The following is a 17,446-nucleotide window of genomic DNA, read 5'->3' on the forward strand; positions in this document are numbered from 1 at the left end:
AAAGTATACGGGGCTTGGAATCAGAGAAATTTGGATTTGAGTTCCAGTACTGACAATTACTGGATACATGACCTCATGTCAATTAGTTAACTTCTTTTAGTCTCAACATCTGTATCCATTAAACATGGATTATAGTATCTATCACCTCAGTGTTGTTGTTAACGACAGAGATCGTAACTACAAACTGCCTATCCTAGGTCTGGCACATGGTGGGGGATCAGTAAGTAGTAAAGGAAAAAAATATTAGTTTGGAAAGGCAGAACTAGAATTTCAACTGGTTGTCGTTATAATTCTTAGAATACAAACTAATACCTATATCCAATGAGATTATATATTTTATATTTATACGTAATAGATACATATACTTTTTAAAGATTTTATTTACTTTTTTTAACAGAGAGAGACTGAGCAAGCAGGCAGAGTGGCAGGCAGAGGAAGAGGGAGAAGCAGGCTCCCTGCTCAGTGGGAGCCTGAGGCGGGGAACTGAACTGAAGGCAGATGCTTACCCGACTGAGCCACCCAGGTGCCCCATATGTAATATATTTTTAACTTTTAAGATTTTAATCCAGAAATTATTTTATTTTCAGCATGTGGTATTTATCATTATAAAACAAAATTCAGCATGTTGAAGTAAAAAGAACAGTAGACTGGATCACTGTCCTTGAATCAGCCAATCAATTAGATTATCATGGGCAAGTCACCATGCTTCCCTAAGCTTCAAGTCCCTTTGACTTGACATTAAATATCTACTTCCTCATTTCTATCAAGGAAAGAAATTCAGTGTGATACAATTTCTAAACACAACTCATTCTGTATGTCAGATTAAATTTTTGAGGACAGGGATTGTGTCTTTTTCAATTCTCCACATCGCAGAGAGAATCGGCAGAGCATAGTAGTGTAGAGAAAGGGTCCTAAAGTCAGTATGCCTGAATTTTCAGGAACCCACTGTTACCACTTCCTAGCTCTGTAACCTTAGGCAAATTGCCTAATCTCTTTGTGTCTCAGTTTCCATATTTGTTAAATGGGAATACTAACAGTATCTAGGTTCATGGACCTATAAATGGGATAACAATGTAAAGTGCTTAGAACAAACTGTCCATAATCAAGTAAGCATTCAATTAATATTAACTGCTATCCATTGACCTTCATTTTCCCCATGCCTAGCCTAGCAGCTAGTAACTCATTAATGGCTGGTGGATGAATGACTAATAACCGAGGATCCTTAACTTGGTAAGAACTAGTAAAATGTTAATGGACTTCTAATAACATGTACTTTGTTCTGGCTCAGAGGGGGAAAAAGAAAAAAAAAAAGACTGGGACAGAAGTAGGGTGTCAGAAGAAACCTCTGATTGTCAGTATCCTCCAAAGAGAAAGTGAAAATACATAGTTCACTTTGCAAAAAAAAACAAAAAACAAAAAAACCCACAGTTAATTCACTCTATATTTATCATTTTAATTCAAAAATTGTTATGTTTGCATGACAGTGGATTGTAAGACTTTGAGCTGTTCAGAAACAGAAAACATGTCATAGCATCTAGCACAGCATCTCACAAAGAAGTCATCAAATACAGCCTGAAAGAGTAAATAAAAAATAAATCTTATAATTTTAAACTTGGGATTTAAAAATAATCAGTTTTATTTTTCTTTCAATCTTTGCTACTTGAATACTTTTGCTTTTCTAAGATCATATAATCAATTGAAAGATTGTGACCACCACCCAACACTGTCACCTAAAAAATGGTCACAAGGCAACAGAAATCTACTTAATTCATTCAATTCTTCTCTCTGCCCTATATGAATTACTCTATTTTACACCTGTCCTTAACCCATTCTCTCTCGTCCCCGTGTTAGAAGAGATAGCCTTTCACCTCAACTCTGGACTTAACTTCAGCGGCCCTGCCTCACAATCAGTCCATGTCACTCCTCTCTTTAATCTTCCTCCTCTTTCTGCTAAACATAAAAACATAATTCAGCTTCTCCTACCTTAAAACTCTTCTCTCAATTCCTTGAGTGGATTAAAGTAATAATCTAATTATTCTCTTAGGTCTCTAGTACTACTTCATCACTCACTCTACCTTCACAACCAAACTTGTCAAAAAAGGAGGCTACATTTGTTTACCAGTCCTCATCTTTCAAGTTACTTAGTACTGAACTACGACATGACTGTCACTACTGAATTACTAAAATTGCAAATGATCTCCTACATGTCAAATTAGTGGTCACTATTTGTACTTTACTCGGTCTTTCTCTTGTGTTCAGTTGCATTTTGTGTAAATGTGAAATACACAATTTAAAACTATTTCTAAAAATATTTCCATATAAAATATTAAACTTTAATTAAATGCATAAAATTTGAAAATGCATTTGCCTCCTCCATTAAAAATATTTGATGATTGGGGAGCCTGGCTGACTCAATCAGTAGAGCATGCAACTACTGATCTCAGGGTCATGAGTTCAAGCGCCATGTTGGGCATGGAGTCTACTTAAAACTTTCAAAAAATTATTTGACAATTTTGTAATTTCAAGTCCAGTATTAAGGATAAGTCATACATAAATTTACATTATTATCACATGACAGCTCCAATTTACCAGGCATACAAAAGTATCTTCCAGCCTTTGCATTTCTTTCATATGAAACCCAAGACATATTTGATACCAGTAACAATTCTCTTCTTGAAACTAATTTTTTTACTTCTATGTTCTTCTGGATGTCCTCCACCTCTCTGGCCCTTCCTTTTGAGTCTCCTTTAGTTTTCGTTTTCCAGAGTTCTTTACATTTTGGTTTCCTCTATCGTATCACTACTGCATTACTTGTGATTGCTAATCCACATTTTTTTTTCATTAGACTCAGCCCTTTTAAAGGAGTATTATAACTTATCTCTGTCTCAATATCTGACACATAGAAGCTTACTAGTGCTCAACAAATGAATACATGTCTTTAAACAACATGGTACAGTGAACAAAGCCATGAAATTATACAAAGCCGGTTTCAAATTTCAGCTCATCATTTGTACAAAATTCCTTATTACCTGGAAGCCTCATGCCTCCTGTTAAACAAGGTTAACAATAGCATCTTCATCATAAATTGTTGTGCAGATAAACTGGAATAATGCATGTAAAGCACCTGGCCCAGGGTGTGGCATATGGTTAACATCCAATAAATATCTGGTATTATTATCACACATTACCACAGATAACTTTTCCAGTCAACTACTTACTAACAAAGCTGGCATTATTACTTCTAGGCTTTTCAAGAGGCACTGTCACTTAAAGAAATGTTAAGCATTCCTATAAGAGGAATAAACAGTATAAAATCAGAAGAAAGTATGTGAAAGAATACACATACCCCCCGACTTTTTTTCAGGTAAAGCAATCTTTCCATCTGATATAGAATCAACAAGATCCTGAAATTCTGCAGGAACATCAGCTTGCTTCCAGCGCTCATTGTCTAAGAGGAGGCTATTCAAAGGGGGTGAAACAAAAGGAAGATAAACTTTAACACCATTTCAACACCATCTCCTTTGGTTTAAAAGAAAAAGAACAGCTGAGTACTCGACTTTTCTTGCCATATCTTTTAGTAATAATAGACACTACATGTATCTTAGTTAAATTCAAGTAGAGCTCATGTAATAGGAGGCACTGACTTTTTACGCAGTAATGGCCACTAGCTGTTGTTAGTACTAAGATTTTTAAAATAAACATACACCTTAACAAATTGAAATCCTTCATAATTTCATAATCATTCAGTATGAATACTTTCAGAAAATATTTTTCTTTTTATATTTCTTAGGCTAACCAAGAAGAGTAGTGAAACATAACCTCACGTTGAGTGGGAAAGGAAAAGTCAATTTACTGAGGATCTTTCTGATAAGTACTTTAATGAAAATAAACATTCTAATTCCACTTTGAAAAGCCAAGAAATGAATTTTAATTCCACAGTCTGCCTTTAATGAAAAAGAAAAAAGTTTTTCAGGGGTTTTGGTAAGCTAATCAATTAAATATAATCATGTTTTGTAAAGAAAAGGGAAAAAAACTGAAGAACAGAATGAACATGGTAATGATACCTGAGCTTAGTTTTTCTCTCTTCATGAAACCTGTTTACAAATTTATTAGCTTGGCTCTGAAGTGCTCCAAGTAATGACATACTTTTTCTTCCACAGATCTGTTCAGTATCTAAAATGAAGGTTTCCATTAATCTAGAAAGTGTTATGAATTCCGTGGAATTTAGCTTCTCAAGAAAACCATCCTAAATTTTAAAGATAACACAAAAATCATGACAGAGATTTAGGTAGAACAATACAAATAATCTATAGAACCAACCTAGTTTAACATGTTAATTATTTTAATAATATATATTAATTCATAAATATTACCTTAAAATCATTTTTAATGAGTTTCTCAATAATTCAGTCCCAGAAATTGAGCATAAAAAGCTTAAAATGTCTAAATTTTACACTGACCCCTTCATAATACAGTAGCTCAAATAAATTCAGATCATACTATAAAATTTTCACAATATTGGATTTCAATGATTTTTATTAGTATGGTGGCTGGTTATACACACATATATGTATATATACATATATAAAATAGCACATTAACTTCAAATTAATTACTAAGGCATTAAATCTCAAAATTATTCTTTTAGTCTTTTTTTAAGAATAATAAATTTTCCTATTTCTTTTATTTGGATTATTTTACATTTAAACATCTTCCTAATAGGCCACATCAGTACCATTAACCTTATTATTAAAAATATAATACGCATTATGGGGAACATAGAGACATAAGCAGGAATATGGTTCTAGCTCTTCAAAATAATTATACTATATATAAAATATCTAAAGCTTTATCAAACAACTAACCTTTGCTCTTGACATGAGAAATTTGACAGCTCGATCATGGCATATATCTGAGGCACTATACAATAACTCCTGGATGTTATTTGCCAGTTTTTCTAGCTCTAAATCAGTTAATTTCATGTCTTCATTGACCCTGAAAATGATAAAAAGAGATTAAGTCAGGGAAAATTGTGAGTATATTGTCCCTGACAGGTAGCATACCAATAAAAAACAAAAAGCTGTAAAATTCACATCTGATGAAAAATTCTGTGATGTATCACTTTTGTGTGCGTGGTGAAGCATCACTTAAATAAGCTCAGATAATACAAATATTTTACCCTAATCTTACATAAAAAAGAATTTTCTCCCTCTGCTATAGTATTTTCTATAGTTGTTTCAGACTCTGATTGAAAATTCTGCAATAACTACAGAAAAAAAAAAATTCCAGTTAGGTACAATGTGCTAGCTGTGGCACATTGTGCACGGGTGCCTAGGATGACACACTGGAAGGAAGAAGGGATGTTATTTCATGACAAATAGGCACTCTTTTTTTAACTTAGAATTACGAATGATAGTTAATGTTCAGTCCAACTAAGGTGAAGTTCTAAGCTCAACATTAACTTAGAATTATGAATGATAGTTAATGTTCAGTTCAACTGAACTAATATTTCCTAAGCATTTATTGTGTTTAAGTGCTAGGTACTGGAGGGGACACAATAGATTGCTGTCCTCAAGGAACAGTTCTGTGGGAGCTGGTATCAAAATAGTATTGGACTCTTTATATAGAAGTGAATGTAAGTTCAGAAAGATAATCATATGGAAAAACAAAAAACAGACACATACTACTATACACAAAAATCAATTCCAAATGGCTTGTAGATCTAAATGTGATGAGAGCAGCAACAAAGCTTCTAGGAGACAACATAAGAGAATATCATCAAGGCCTTAGGGCAGAGAAAGATTTCTTAAACAGGACAAAGAAAAAAAAAAAGCACAAACCATAAAGGAAAAGAATGAATCATAGGATTATATTAAAATTAGGAACTTTTGTTCATCAAAGACCAAAATAAGAGTAGGAGAAGATACCTATAATCTGGACAACCAACAACAGGCTTGTGTTGAGACTACATAAAGAACCCCCATAAATTAATAAGAAATAAAATACAAACCAACAGAGAAGTGGGCAAAGAACTTGAATAGGCTCTTCACAGAAGAGGATAACCAAACAGCCAATGAATATATGAAAAGTGATCTCTTACCAATCATCAGGGAAATAAAAATTAAAACTTATATACCTGCAACATACCCACCAGAATGGCTAACATGTAAAAGGTTGACAATACCAAGACTGAATGAAGATATGGAATGACAGGAACTTTCACAGTGCTGATGGGATTGTAAATGAGTACAACTCCTTCGGGAAATTGTGATTGGCTAAGTTGACCATTCACATACCTTATTCATTCTTAGGTATATATTTAACAGAAATGCTTATAACCTGTGCACCAAAGACACTTAGAAGAATGTTCACAATAATCAAAATGGAAATAACCCAAATTTAATTTACAGTAGAATACATTGTGGTATAGTCAGAAAGTGAAATATTTTGTACACAAATAAAAATAAACTATTGCTATATGCAACAACTTAGAAGAATATCACAAACATAATAATACTGAGTGAAACAAACATGATTCCACTTATGGTTTCATTTAAATAAAGTTTAAAAACAAGAAAAACCAACTGTTTTCATGGTTTCTTTTGGAAAAGAGTGAAAACATAGTCACAAGAGTGGCCTCTACAGAGCTGGTAATGTTCTATTTCTTAATTTGGATGATGATTAAGCCAGCGTATTCACTTTGTAGTAACTCAGGTGAACACGTACAACTGATGTATTGACCTCTATGTGTATTATACTCCAATTACAAAGTTAAAACAAAAATGTAAGGAGGGTACCAGCTCTTTGTCCTCTCCGTTCTGCTGCTAAGGATGCAGATTTGATGATAAAAGCTGAAGCAGCCTCTTTAGACAGAGATGGAAGCTACAAAATGAGGACAACAGAGCTGCCTTCTTCGTTGTGGACCCCCTACCTCTGAACTGTTACGTGAGAGAAACAAAATTCTATACTGTTTAAGCTATAGAAGTTTTTACACCTTTTGTGATAGTTTTAGACTGCACCTTAACCAGTAAGTGTGAAATCTTAGCCTGAACAGAGAAAAAATATTTGTATTAATATGTAGTTCAGGGTTTTCTTTTTGGTGGGGACAGGAGGTATTATAGCTGACTTTATGCTATAACTGCAACCTATATAAGCTCCTGGGACATAAGCTGACTTCTAAAAAATGAAAAAAAGTACACACTGAATTCATACTCTTAACAATAACTAAATCCAAACTATGTTCTTGGATCAGAAAGACTTCATTGGCTTTGTTTTGTTTTGTTCTATACTAGAGATTTTTGGGACAACTGGTGAACTCTGAATGGGATCTACAGATTAGAGTAATAATGTATCAATGTTTTCTTTTCTTTCTTTTTCTTTTTAGATTTTATTTATTTATTTGAGAGAGAGAGAGAGAGAGAGCACAAGCAGTTGGGAAGGGCAGAGGGAGAAGCTGACTCCCCACTGAGCAGGATGGTGGATGTGGGGCTCCATCCCAGGACCCCTGGGATCATGACCTGAGCCAAAGGCAGATGCTTAACTGAATGAGCCACCCAGGCACCCCGTATCCATGTTTTCTTGATTCTAATCAGTATACTGTACTTATTTAAGGAGGATATTCTTGTATTTTAGGAAATATATACTGAAGAATATGGAGATAATGGGACATCACGTCTGCAACCTTTTGCCAAATGATTCAGAAAAAAGTATCAACATGAAAGACAAAGAAAGAGAGAAGGGAGCAAGAAAGGGAAAAAGGGAGGAAGGGAGAGAAAAGGCAATGAGGTAAACTGTTAAGAAATGAGGAATTAAGATGAAGGATGTATGACTTTTTTGTACAACTCTGGCAACTTTTCTGTAAATTTGAAATTATTTCAAAATAAGACATTTTAAAAAGTCATGTTTGAAAAGATGGTGGGATTCACTTGGAAATTCACAAAAAAATTGACCAAAAAAACCTGTAAATCAAACAGATCTTCACTATATACAAAATATAAAGGTATCGTACTAGAAGAAAGAAAAATAAACAAGGTAATGCTGACCTGATTTCCAGGACAAGTTCTGCCACTAGTAAGTTTAAAAAAGTTGACTAAACTCTCTGAAATAAGGCATTTAATTAAATGGTTCCTTTCCAGCCTTAAAATTCTGCAATTCTCGATTACTTCCAATGCTCACCTCCTTATATTCCATACATTTTCAAAAAGATATATTTCATAAAATTATTTTTGTTAAATTCCAATACCAAAGGTCATATGGTTTTTTCAATAAACTGAATAATCAATTTTACTGAAATCATTAAGATGACTCAAAGTCTTGTAAAGTTGGCAGCAGTCACCATACTCACATAACATCCACACCTCCTGGAGTAGCAGATGATGATGTCTGATCTTTGCTGGATGAAGAATCAGTAGTACATTCTGGTTCGGATACCGAATCACTGCTGCAGGGCTCACTATTTGGAGATGCATTTCTTTGAGAGGTAGTGTCGATTACTACAGGTGTTAATTCACTCTCACTGAATGCATCACTTATGAACATGCCTTCATGGATTAAATAAGCCACCTCTGTGTCCAGTGAACTGTCTTTCGTAGGATTCTTCTGTTGTGAAACCTCCTCCAATTCTCTGGTCCTTCGGTTTTTGTCAAGAACTGAGAGAACAACACTGTGAATGATATTTAACGTTGCCTATAAGAAAACAGGATACATTTTTAAAGGACTTAAAATAACATGTACCTAAAGCTCCCAAAAGTGAATTCTGCATATGTACTTATGAACATCTTATAAATGAGTGCCAAGGTCATGCGCATCAGAATTTCTACCAATCTTTGTGGGCACCTGGGTGGCTCAGTCAGTTAAGCGTCTGCCTTTGGTTCTGGTCATGACCTCAGGGTCCTGGGATGGAGCCGCATGTTGGACTCCCTACTCAGTGGGGAGTCTGCTTCTCCCTCTCCCTCTGCTGCTCCCCTTGCTTATGCTCTCTCTCTCTCAAATAAATACATAACTCTTAAAAAGAAAAAAAAAAAAAAAAAAGGAATTTCTACCAGTCTTTTATCACACAAAGTGACTTGTGAAAAAGAACTACTCCAGAGAAATGTGTTCCCTAAAGCTTAGGAAGAGAGTTCTGTTTTTTAATTGATTTTGTAAGTAGAAATCTCTCTAAAATATATTGCATAGATATTAAGTATCTTAAATAGCTTACACTAAACAAAACATAACTTGCCTATCACATACCTGGTAAGGGGTTAAATAGCCAGAATATATAAAGAACTCCTACAACTCAACAAAAAAAATCTGATTAGAAAATGGGCAAAAAAAAATATTTCTCCAAAGAAGACATACAAATGGCCAATAAGCACATGAAAAGATGCTCGACATCACTAATCATTAGAAAAACGCAAATCAAAAATAAATGAGATACCACCTCACACCCATAAGGATGGATACTATCAAAAAAAGAAAAAATAAGTGTTTGTATATGGAGAAATTGGAACCCTTTGAGAGAGAGAGAGAGAAAGCACGTGCACATGTGCATGTGTGGGGGAAGCAGGGAGAGACGATCTCAAGCAGACTCCACGCTGAGTGTGGAGCCTGATGTGGGGCTCAATCCCATGACCCCAAGATCATGACCTGAGCCAAAACCAAGAGTCAGACACTCAACCAACTGTACCACCCAGGCGCCCCAAAACAACCTTTTCTGATTACAAAAGTTATACATCTCTTTGTGGAAAATTTAGGAAAAACAAACAAAAAAAGAATAATAAATTTAAATTATAACTGCCAAAAGATAACTACCAAAAAGACAAACTATCTCTTTATTCTACAAAGATGAAGAGATAATCTTTTTTTTAACATAGCTGTGATCACACTATGTAAATTGGTCTATATTTTTCCTTTTCACTTAATGTTATAATGTATGCATTTTCCTCAACATTAAAAATCCTCAGCTGCATGATATTCCATGGTAATGAATATACCAGGCATAATTTACTTTACCATTTCTCTACTATTAGACATCTGGGTTCTTTCCAATTTGTAGTTATTTAAAAATTCTGAATTAAAAATGAACAGCTTGTAATTAAAACGATTTTTCAGTGAAATCATATCCTTACAGAATCACAAACTTTTTTCAAAGAAAAAAGTACCATATTTATAGGTTATATATTATCTTCAAGATGTTTTACAGAAGTATTAGCTTAAGGAGTCTAAATGTGAAAATGAGAAATTACAACTAGGATAAATCACTGTTTCCATATGGCACATACATCAAATAAAATTTTGGCTTAATTTAACTGATACAGAGCCTAAAAGTGAAATAGCTATAAAAAAATTTACTGGCAAAAGATATGGAAGCAACCCAAGTGTCCAACCGTAAATGAATGGGACGAAGCAGATGTGGTGTACATACACACATACAGGAATATTACTCAACCATAAGAAAGAGTGAAATCTTCCCATTTGCAACAAAACGGATGACTCTGGAGGGCATAATGCTAAGTGAAGTCAGTCAGAGACAGACAAATACCATATGATTTCACTCATATGTGGAATATAGAAAACAAAACAAAGAAAAAAGAGTCAAAAAACCAGATTCTTAAATATAGACAACTGGTGGTTGCCAGTGGGAAGGTGGGAAGGGGGATGGATGAAATAGGTGAGGGAGAGTAAGAGTACACTTATTGTGGTGAGCACCAAATAATGTATAGAATTTTGAATCATTACTATGTACACCTGAAACTAATATAACACTATATGTTAATTATACTTAAATTTTAAAAAATTACTTGCAAAAAGTTGGCCAATTCTACAATTTGCAGTGTAAGAGTTTTATACATCATGGACTTGCAATAATAGAACTGTGTGTGATGAAGTCATGGTGGGAATATAGGAAAAAGTGAAAACATGGCCTAGTTATTGAGCAATCCATGGATACAGGTTTGCTATCTATCGCTATTGATGCATGGGATCAACAAATTTTGGTAGAAGTCTAAATTAAGTACAATGAATCATGCTTTTAAAAAATTCTCCCACTCAGAAAGGTTATACACAGGACTTAGCATCACTCCAATGCTGATAAGAAAAAGTCATGTCACAGATAAGTACCAAAGTACCTCAGACCATTTAACAGGATACTCAGGAGATGCCAGGGATGTTAACTAGCACATGTAACCCAATACTGACATCTGATAATTCAAAGAAGGTCAAATTCCACAAACAGCCTGTTACACTCAGTAATTCCTAATGACTCTCTTATTAAAACGCAGCCATGACATGTTGGTGATTCTAACCGAAATATATTAGTCAATGACACCTTTTCTTCTGAAAAATGCTGTGTGGCATTTGTTCTTTTCCTTATACTAAGTGGCATAAAACTGAGTGATCTGACTAAAGAGATAGAATAATTAAATGTAACATATAATCCTTGATTGGCTCCCAAATTAAAAAGTGAAATAAAAACCTACAATGAAGGACATTAGTAGAGCAATTTAAATACGAACTATATGTTAAAAAATACCATTATATCAACATCAAATATTTCTAAAAAATAAGTGGTTTGGAACAGATTTTTGGGTGTTTCACAATATCATACCTCTAGATAATCCAGAGAGGTTAAAGAATTAAAAAATCACAAGAGGAAATATTACTATATAATATTTAATGCCAAGTAAGCATATTTTTAATATAAAACAAATCATCCAAAATTACAGAGTATCAAAGTACTCTGAAGCACTTCACATCTTATTTGAAACCAAGCCTCATTAGAAAAATTACAAAACAAAGAACTTGTGTTTTTTTCTAATTTGATTCTGTATGTGTATTATATATCTAGAAAGTAGACTTACTTTTAGGGATATTCTGGACAAACTGATAATCACATAGGCTTACCTTAACTCTTTGTAGGAAAATTGTAAACTTAGAGAAAATATCCTTTAGCAGATCAAACCACTGAGGAAAATTCAACATTCTCATCTGATCTGCAAGCCTAGGGGGGGGAAAATCAAACAAAAATAATGACTGTCTTTGGGCAGCTAGGAGTTTATTCTCAAAAGATAATTCTATACTTGAGATATAGGAATTTCTCTATCTGAGAAAATTTCATAGGAAAGAAAATTAAAAATAACTGACTCTCCATGTCCATAGGGCTTTTAACAGAATCCCAATAACTTAATTTTTCCAACTACTAGTGACTCCTGCACTTTTACAGTTGCTTTAACTAATACTGAAACAGAGTCTTCACTAAGTAATCGTGTGGAAATTAAAACTCCTCAATCCTTATTCTAGGAGTTTGGCCCAGAGAAGTTTCACAGTTATCCATATTGATATTCATATCTTGAACCAGTTAATAGAGTTTAGGTATCTATATGAAATAAAATTCATAGTTACAAAATACCACTATTCTTCTCAAAAATGAAAGAATAAGAATTTCAAGGGTGAAAACAAAAAATTATAGATAGGCATGAGGCAATTCAAAGTCATGTATTCAAATTTCTCAAAGGCAATTAGAAGTTGAGTTTTAATTATACAGCTAAATAATTTAAACTTAACACTGCTATTCCTCTGAGATGGATTATATTCAATCTCCCTCCTCCATATCTACACTGTGTCCTCTCCATCCTCTCTCTGCCCTGGGAGGCTGACCTGCAGGGATAGGCCAATGAGAAGCCATTATAAAAGACTGGAAGGAGCAAAGGTCCATCTCCCTCCCTGAGAGGTTGTCTCAGGATGATTGCCTCCTGCACTGAAAATCACTTCAACTAGTACAGGTCCCTTCCCCCGCCCCTGCAAACTACTAAGTGTCTTCCTTCTGAATCCTACTAACTGTTCTCATCCCTTGTCCCTGAAAGGTCCTGAACTGTCACTTGTGATTTTCCTACACTCTGCCCATACCTTAGTAAATAATTCCTTAACCAAATCCTCCCTAGATTATTCTAATGTGTCATCTTTTCCCTGACTGATAGCCCCCAACCTAATATTTATACTTACTTCAAAACAACATCTGTGTCAATTTCTTCTATCTGTGAAACTGTATTAATCACACACTGCAAAATTTAAGAAAAAAAATCTGATTAATGACTTTAGAATTCTAAGTACTAAATGGCTCATTTGTATATTAAAAATGACCTCAGTGACTATTAGCATCATTTTACCAGACTTCTCTTGTGTCTCATACATACCTCAAGGTATATAAAAAACTGTATATCCTTACCCTATTAAATAATATTCCAGGTTATGCTTGAATGGTATTAATTAAAATGCCCTACTATTTAAAACTATTCAAAACCATACACCAAACAAACAAAACAACACCCAGAACTATAATTCTTAGGAACAAAGTATAAGCCCCATATTAAAATTCCAAAAGAAATTCATTTGGGGGGTTATGTTTTCTTGCAATATACGCAACAGTTTAAGTTTTAAAAAGTGCTCAGACTTCAGGAGAATCCTAGGAATTACAACATAGCAGTTTTTTAAAAATCTGTTTAGAAGTACTACATACAGAAAACTATACAAATTATGTTCATAGCTCAGTAATTTTTTTATAAAGGAGTACACTTGTGTAATGAGAACTCAGATCATGACATTGAACATGGCCAGTAAGCGCCTCTCGTGCTCCCCTCCTGGTCACTACTTCCTCCCAAAAGATACTACTACTTTGATTTCTAATACCACAGATTAGTTCAGTCTATGTTTGAATTCTACAAAAGTATAATCATGCAGTGTATACACCTAGTGTCTGGTTTCTTTGGCTCTACATTATGTATCTGATATTCATCCATGTAGCTTCATGTGATTTATTCTCATTACTGTGTATATTTAGTCATATAAATATACCACAACTCTATTATCTTTTCTACTGATGACAGAATTTGGGTTTTTCAAAAATAACAAAAGAATTTGGCTTTTTCCAGTTTTTTTTTTTTTATTACCAATAGTGCTCCCATGAAATTCTGTGCTGTCTTTGGTGAACTTATGTATGCATTTCTGCTGGGTAAATACCTAGGAGCAGAACTGCTGAGTCATAATATATACATATGTTTAGTGCTAGCAGCTATTATGAACAATTTTTGAAAATTGTTCTAACAATTATAAAATTTAGTGTTTTAGTCAGTGTTTGAAAGAGGTGAAAAATGGGGTAATTATAATCTTTTTTTTTTTGCTTTTTTTTAAACATTAAAAACTCAGAAATGTACATTCAACCTAATGATGATGATCAATTAAGCCTAATATTTAAAATTATTCTTTTTCATATTTAGAAAAACTGGTTTTGTTAATAATATATGAGTAAAAAGGCAAAATAAAGATGACGAAAGACTGAAAAAACACACAGATTTTAGTTTACAATTATCATTTCTGAGAGAGAAGGATAAGAGGAAATAAGCATTTACCTACTGCTGGTGAAGGTGTATTTGGTAAAATCTTTTTAGAAAGCAATTCAGTTCTGTCAAATAATTTAAAAATACTCTTCACTCTCTGACCAATAATTTCCCTTCTACAAATTAGCTATAAGAAAATAGTCTTAACTATGGAAAAACCAAACAAAACTTTATACCAAAGATATGTGTCACAGTGCTCTATAATACCAAACTGAAAACAGCCTAAATATTCAACACAGAATAAGGCATAAAATAATGTTGATGGAATTTTATACAACCATCAAAAATGATGTTTCTGAAGGGCTTATATGAGAAAATGCTTATCTTATGATTCTAAGTGAAATATATATACAATCCAAAATCATATTTACACTATGATAGCAACAATGAAAATATCAGTAACAATTTACACTTAGAAATATTCTTAAAATGATAATCTTTTGGCTGGTAAGACTATTTCTTCTTCTATTTTTCTATATTTTGAGTTTTTAAATAAATGAGAAAATGTTACTATTATAACTCCATATATTATCACTAGAATCATGTAAAAATAAACTTAATGAAAAGATTCTAGACCAAAATATATCAAATAAAAACATATAATTACCTGTTTAATGATATTCTTTGCTGTAATAATCATTTCTTCACTATAGATTTCTAAAAAATTAAGTTTTCTTTGTTTTAAAAGTCCAAATACAAGAGATACAAGTCTTTCCTATTAAAATAAAACATGGAATTTCACAATTTAAATATCAAATAATCTCACTCAGAAGTAGAAATATTCAACATCATGGGTTTTATTATTTGATCCTCAGACCTCTATCCTGCATATGGTATTTTCTAGAAGCCTTAAAAAACTGCTTTCACAGCAATCTTGTCATCAGATTACTGGAGTCACTATTCTAACATAAGTCAATCCTAATGCACTATAGTGGATCAAATTGAGCTGGCTTGGGGTAAAACAATGTAAGTACATTTTGGCCTAGCTTCAACAAGTAACTACAAAGTATCCTCAAACCCTGATGACCTATAAATACTCCAGGAGCCCTGTGCTTTTTAGTTAGTGGGTCAAGAAGCCTGAAATAATGACCTAGACTATTTGTGGGGGATTAACTACAAACACAAACAAAAATCTCTTTACTTACGCCGCTATCAGAGCTTCTGGATTCTTTACTAGTTCTTGGCAATAATCAGCATTGGAAAGTTAGTAGATAACGGAAGCCTGGATATCATGTATTTGTATATGCGTATGCCTAAACCATGTTCACAACAGGGGCTCAGTGACTGTAAATGACTGATAAGTTACTATATAATAATGATCACTTTTATTAAAGACATACTCCAACACATACATACAAATGGATATATGTGAATTCATTCCACATCTATATTTTAAACTTGGTCTATCAGTTATATAAGATCTCATTTTATTTATTTTTTATTTTATTTTATTTAAGATTTTTTTATTTATTTGACAAAGAGAGACACAGCGAGAGAGGGAACACAAGCAGGGGGAGTGGGAGAGGGAAAAGCAGGTTTCCCAATGAGCAGGGAGCCCGATGCGGGGCTCGATTCCAGGACTCTGGGATCATGACCTGAACCGAAGGCAGACGCTTAACGACTGAGCCACCCAGGCGCCCCAAGACCTCATTCTAAATCCAATTTCTAATTAAGGTATAAAATTATTCTCTAACTTCACAGGATAATGAATAATTACAGTCCTTGCTAAAGTCATGTAGTTAGTGAAGGACTTCATAGAAGTCTGACTGAGCTTGAAACTTAAGATAATTTTGCTGACTATAATCTGAGAAGAATGTGTTCTAAACTAAGACTATTAGGAGTTAACGCTAAGCTGACATCAATTTCATCCAGTTCAAAACACATACCTCTTCTAAAATTTGACAATCGTCTTCCAGTGGTCTGTTTAAGTCACTGTGAGAGTAAGTAGAAAATTCTGCAATCATCATTTTATCTATCAGTTTTTCTAATTCACAAAGTTGTGATCCCAAATGCCTACAAAGGAAGAGGAAAACGTTGACATATATTCATTAAAAACCCAATTCACTCCACAATCAAGGAAACTAGTTGGCAAAACTTTTCCAGCTGAGAGTATTTGTGCAATAATGTGACATTTGAGTAAAATGGAATCTTTTAACTTAACAAAAATAACTGTGATATTTTCATGTCATCTTCCAAATCCTTTTTTTTCTTTACATGTTGAAACTCCAAACAGTATTGTAGAGAACATGGTTCTACAAATTTCATGACTGTTTTTTTGTCTGCTTTTCACAAACTATTCAGATAGAATTCTAAGTCCTTTCCTAATTAACCATTTACTGAAGAGCAATGTCAGCAGCTCCCCAGACATTCATTTATTCCACAAATATAAGTGCCTACTATGGCCCTATCAGAGTGGATATAAATACCTGAAGGATATAAATACAGGGACAGATTGACTCAATTCAATCTCTGTTATGAAGAACAGTCTGAGTTACTATGCAATTTCCCTCAGGTCATTATACTCAAAGTCATTAGAACACAAGATTGAAAATATAAAAAATACTAAGCAACAGTCTATCCTTGGAACTTTTTCTCATAAAATATAATGTCCTTTTTAATCTACCTCTAATATTTACAGATCCTACATAGGATTGGAGTGAGAAGGACTCTAATCATATGGGCAAAGTTGTGGGGGTGGTAAAGGCAAATATTACTAACGGGATTTGGAACACTTTCCCTACAGAAAGCACGCAGTATCCAAATGACAAGAAGGATCCCATGCAGTCCCTGCTGAGGAGGGCCCTAAGGAGCACCACCTTCATATATGAAGGGATCTTTACCATACAATCTAATAGCTTCATAAAAACGATGGGTAATCTAGTTGGTCCGAAGTATTTCAAAAATTAAGTGAAATAGGCCAATGCGAAATCTGTTTATACATTATAAAAAAGTTTTTAAAGCTCTACTTTTGGTGCAATTTCAAAACATGTATATTTAAATGTCTACATTTATAGACATTTATTATTGAAAAAAGCATTTAAAAATACTTATACCCCATTTACTTGAAAAACTAA

General features: G+C 33.6%; 1 protein-coding gene across 8 annotated transcripts in view; it reads right to left on the reverse strand.

Annotated features, from left to right (window-relative positions):
* Window positions 1-17,446, reverse strand: part of VPS54 (VPS54 subunit of GARP complex) — a 138,110-nt gene that overhangs the window by 74,283 nt on the left and 46,381 nt on the right. For all 8 annotated transcript variants that reach the window (XR_007190767.2, XM_048222495.2, XM_048222496.2 and 5 more), the window contains 8 exons: window positions 16,259-16,385; window positions 14,980-15,087; window positions 12,982-13,037; window positions 11,884-11,980; window positions 8,345-8,685; window positions 4,866-4,995; window positions 4,065-4,246; window positions 3,347-3,459 (listed from right to left, as the gene is read on the reverse strand). Coding sequence is in view for 7 of the 8 variants with exons in the window: in XM_048222495.2 (XP_048078452.1) it covers window positions 3,347-3,459; window positions 4,065-4,246; window positions 4,866-4,995; window positions 8,345-8,685; window positions 11,884-11,980; window positions 12,982-13,037; window positions 14,980-15,087; window positions 16,259-16,385 (1,154 nt within the window). In the remaining variant the exon portion in view is untranslated. The remainder of the gene's footprint in view (window positions 1-3,346; window positions 3,460-4,064; window positions 4,247-4,865; window positions 4,996-8,344; window positions 8,686-11,883; window positions 11,981-12,981; window positions 13,038-14,979; window positions 15,088-16,258; window positions 16,386-17,446) is intronic.

This window comes from Ursus arctos, unplaced genomic scaffold (assembly GCF_023065955.2).
Source record: "Ursus arctos isolate Adak ecotype North America unplaced genomic scaffold, UrsArc2.0 scaffold_8, whole genome shotgun sequence".
NCBI classification, from domain to species: Eukaryota; Metazoa; Chordata; class Mammalia; order Carnivora; family Ursidae; genus Ursus; species Ursus arctos.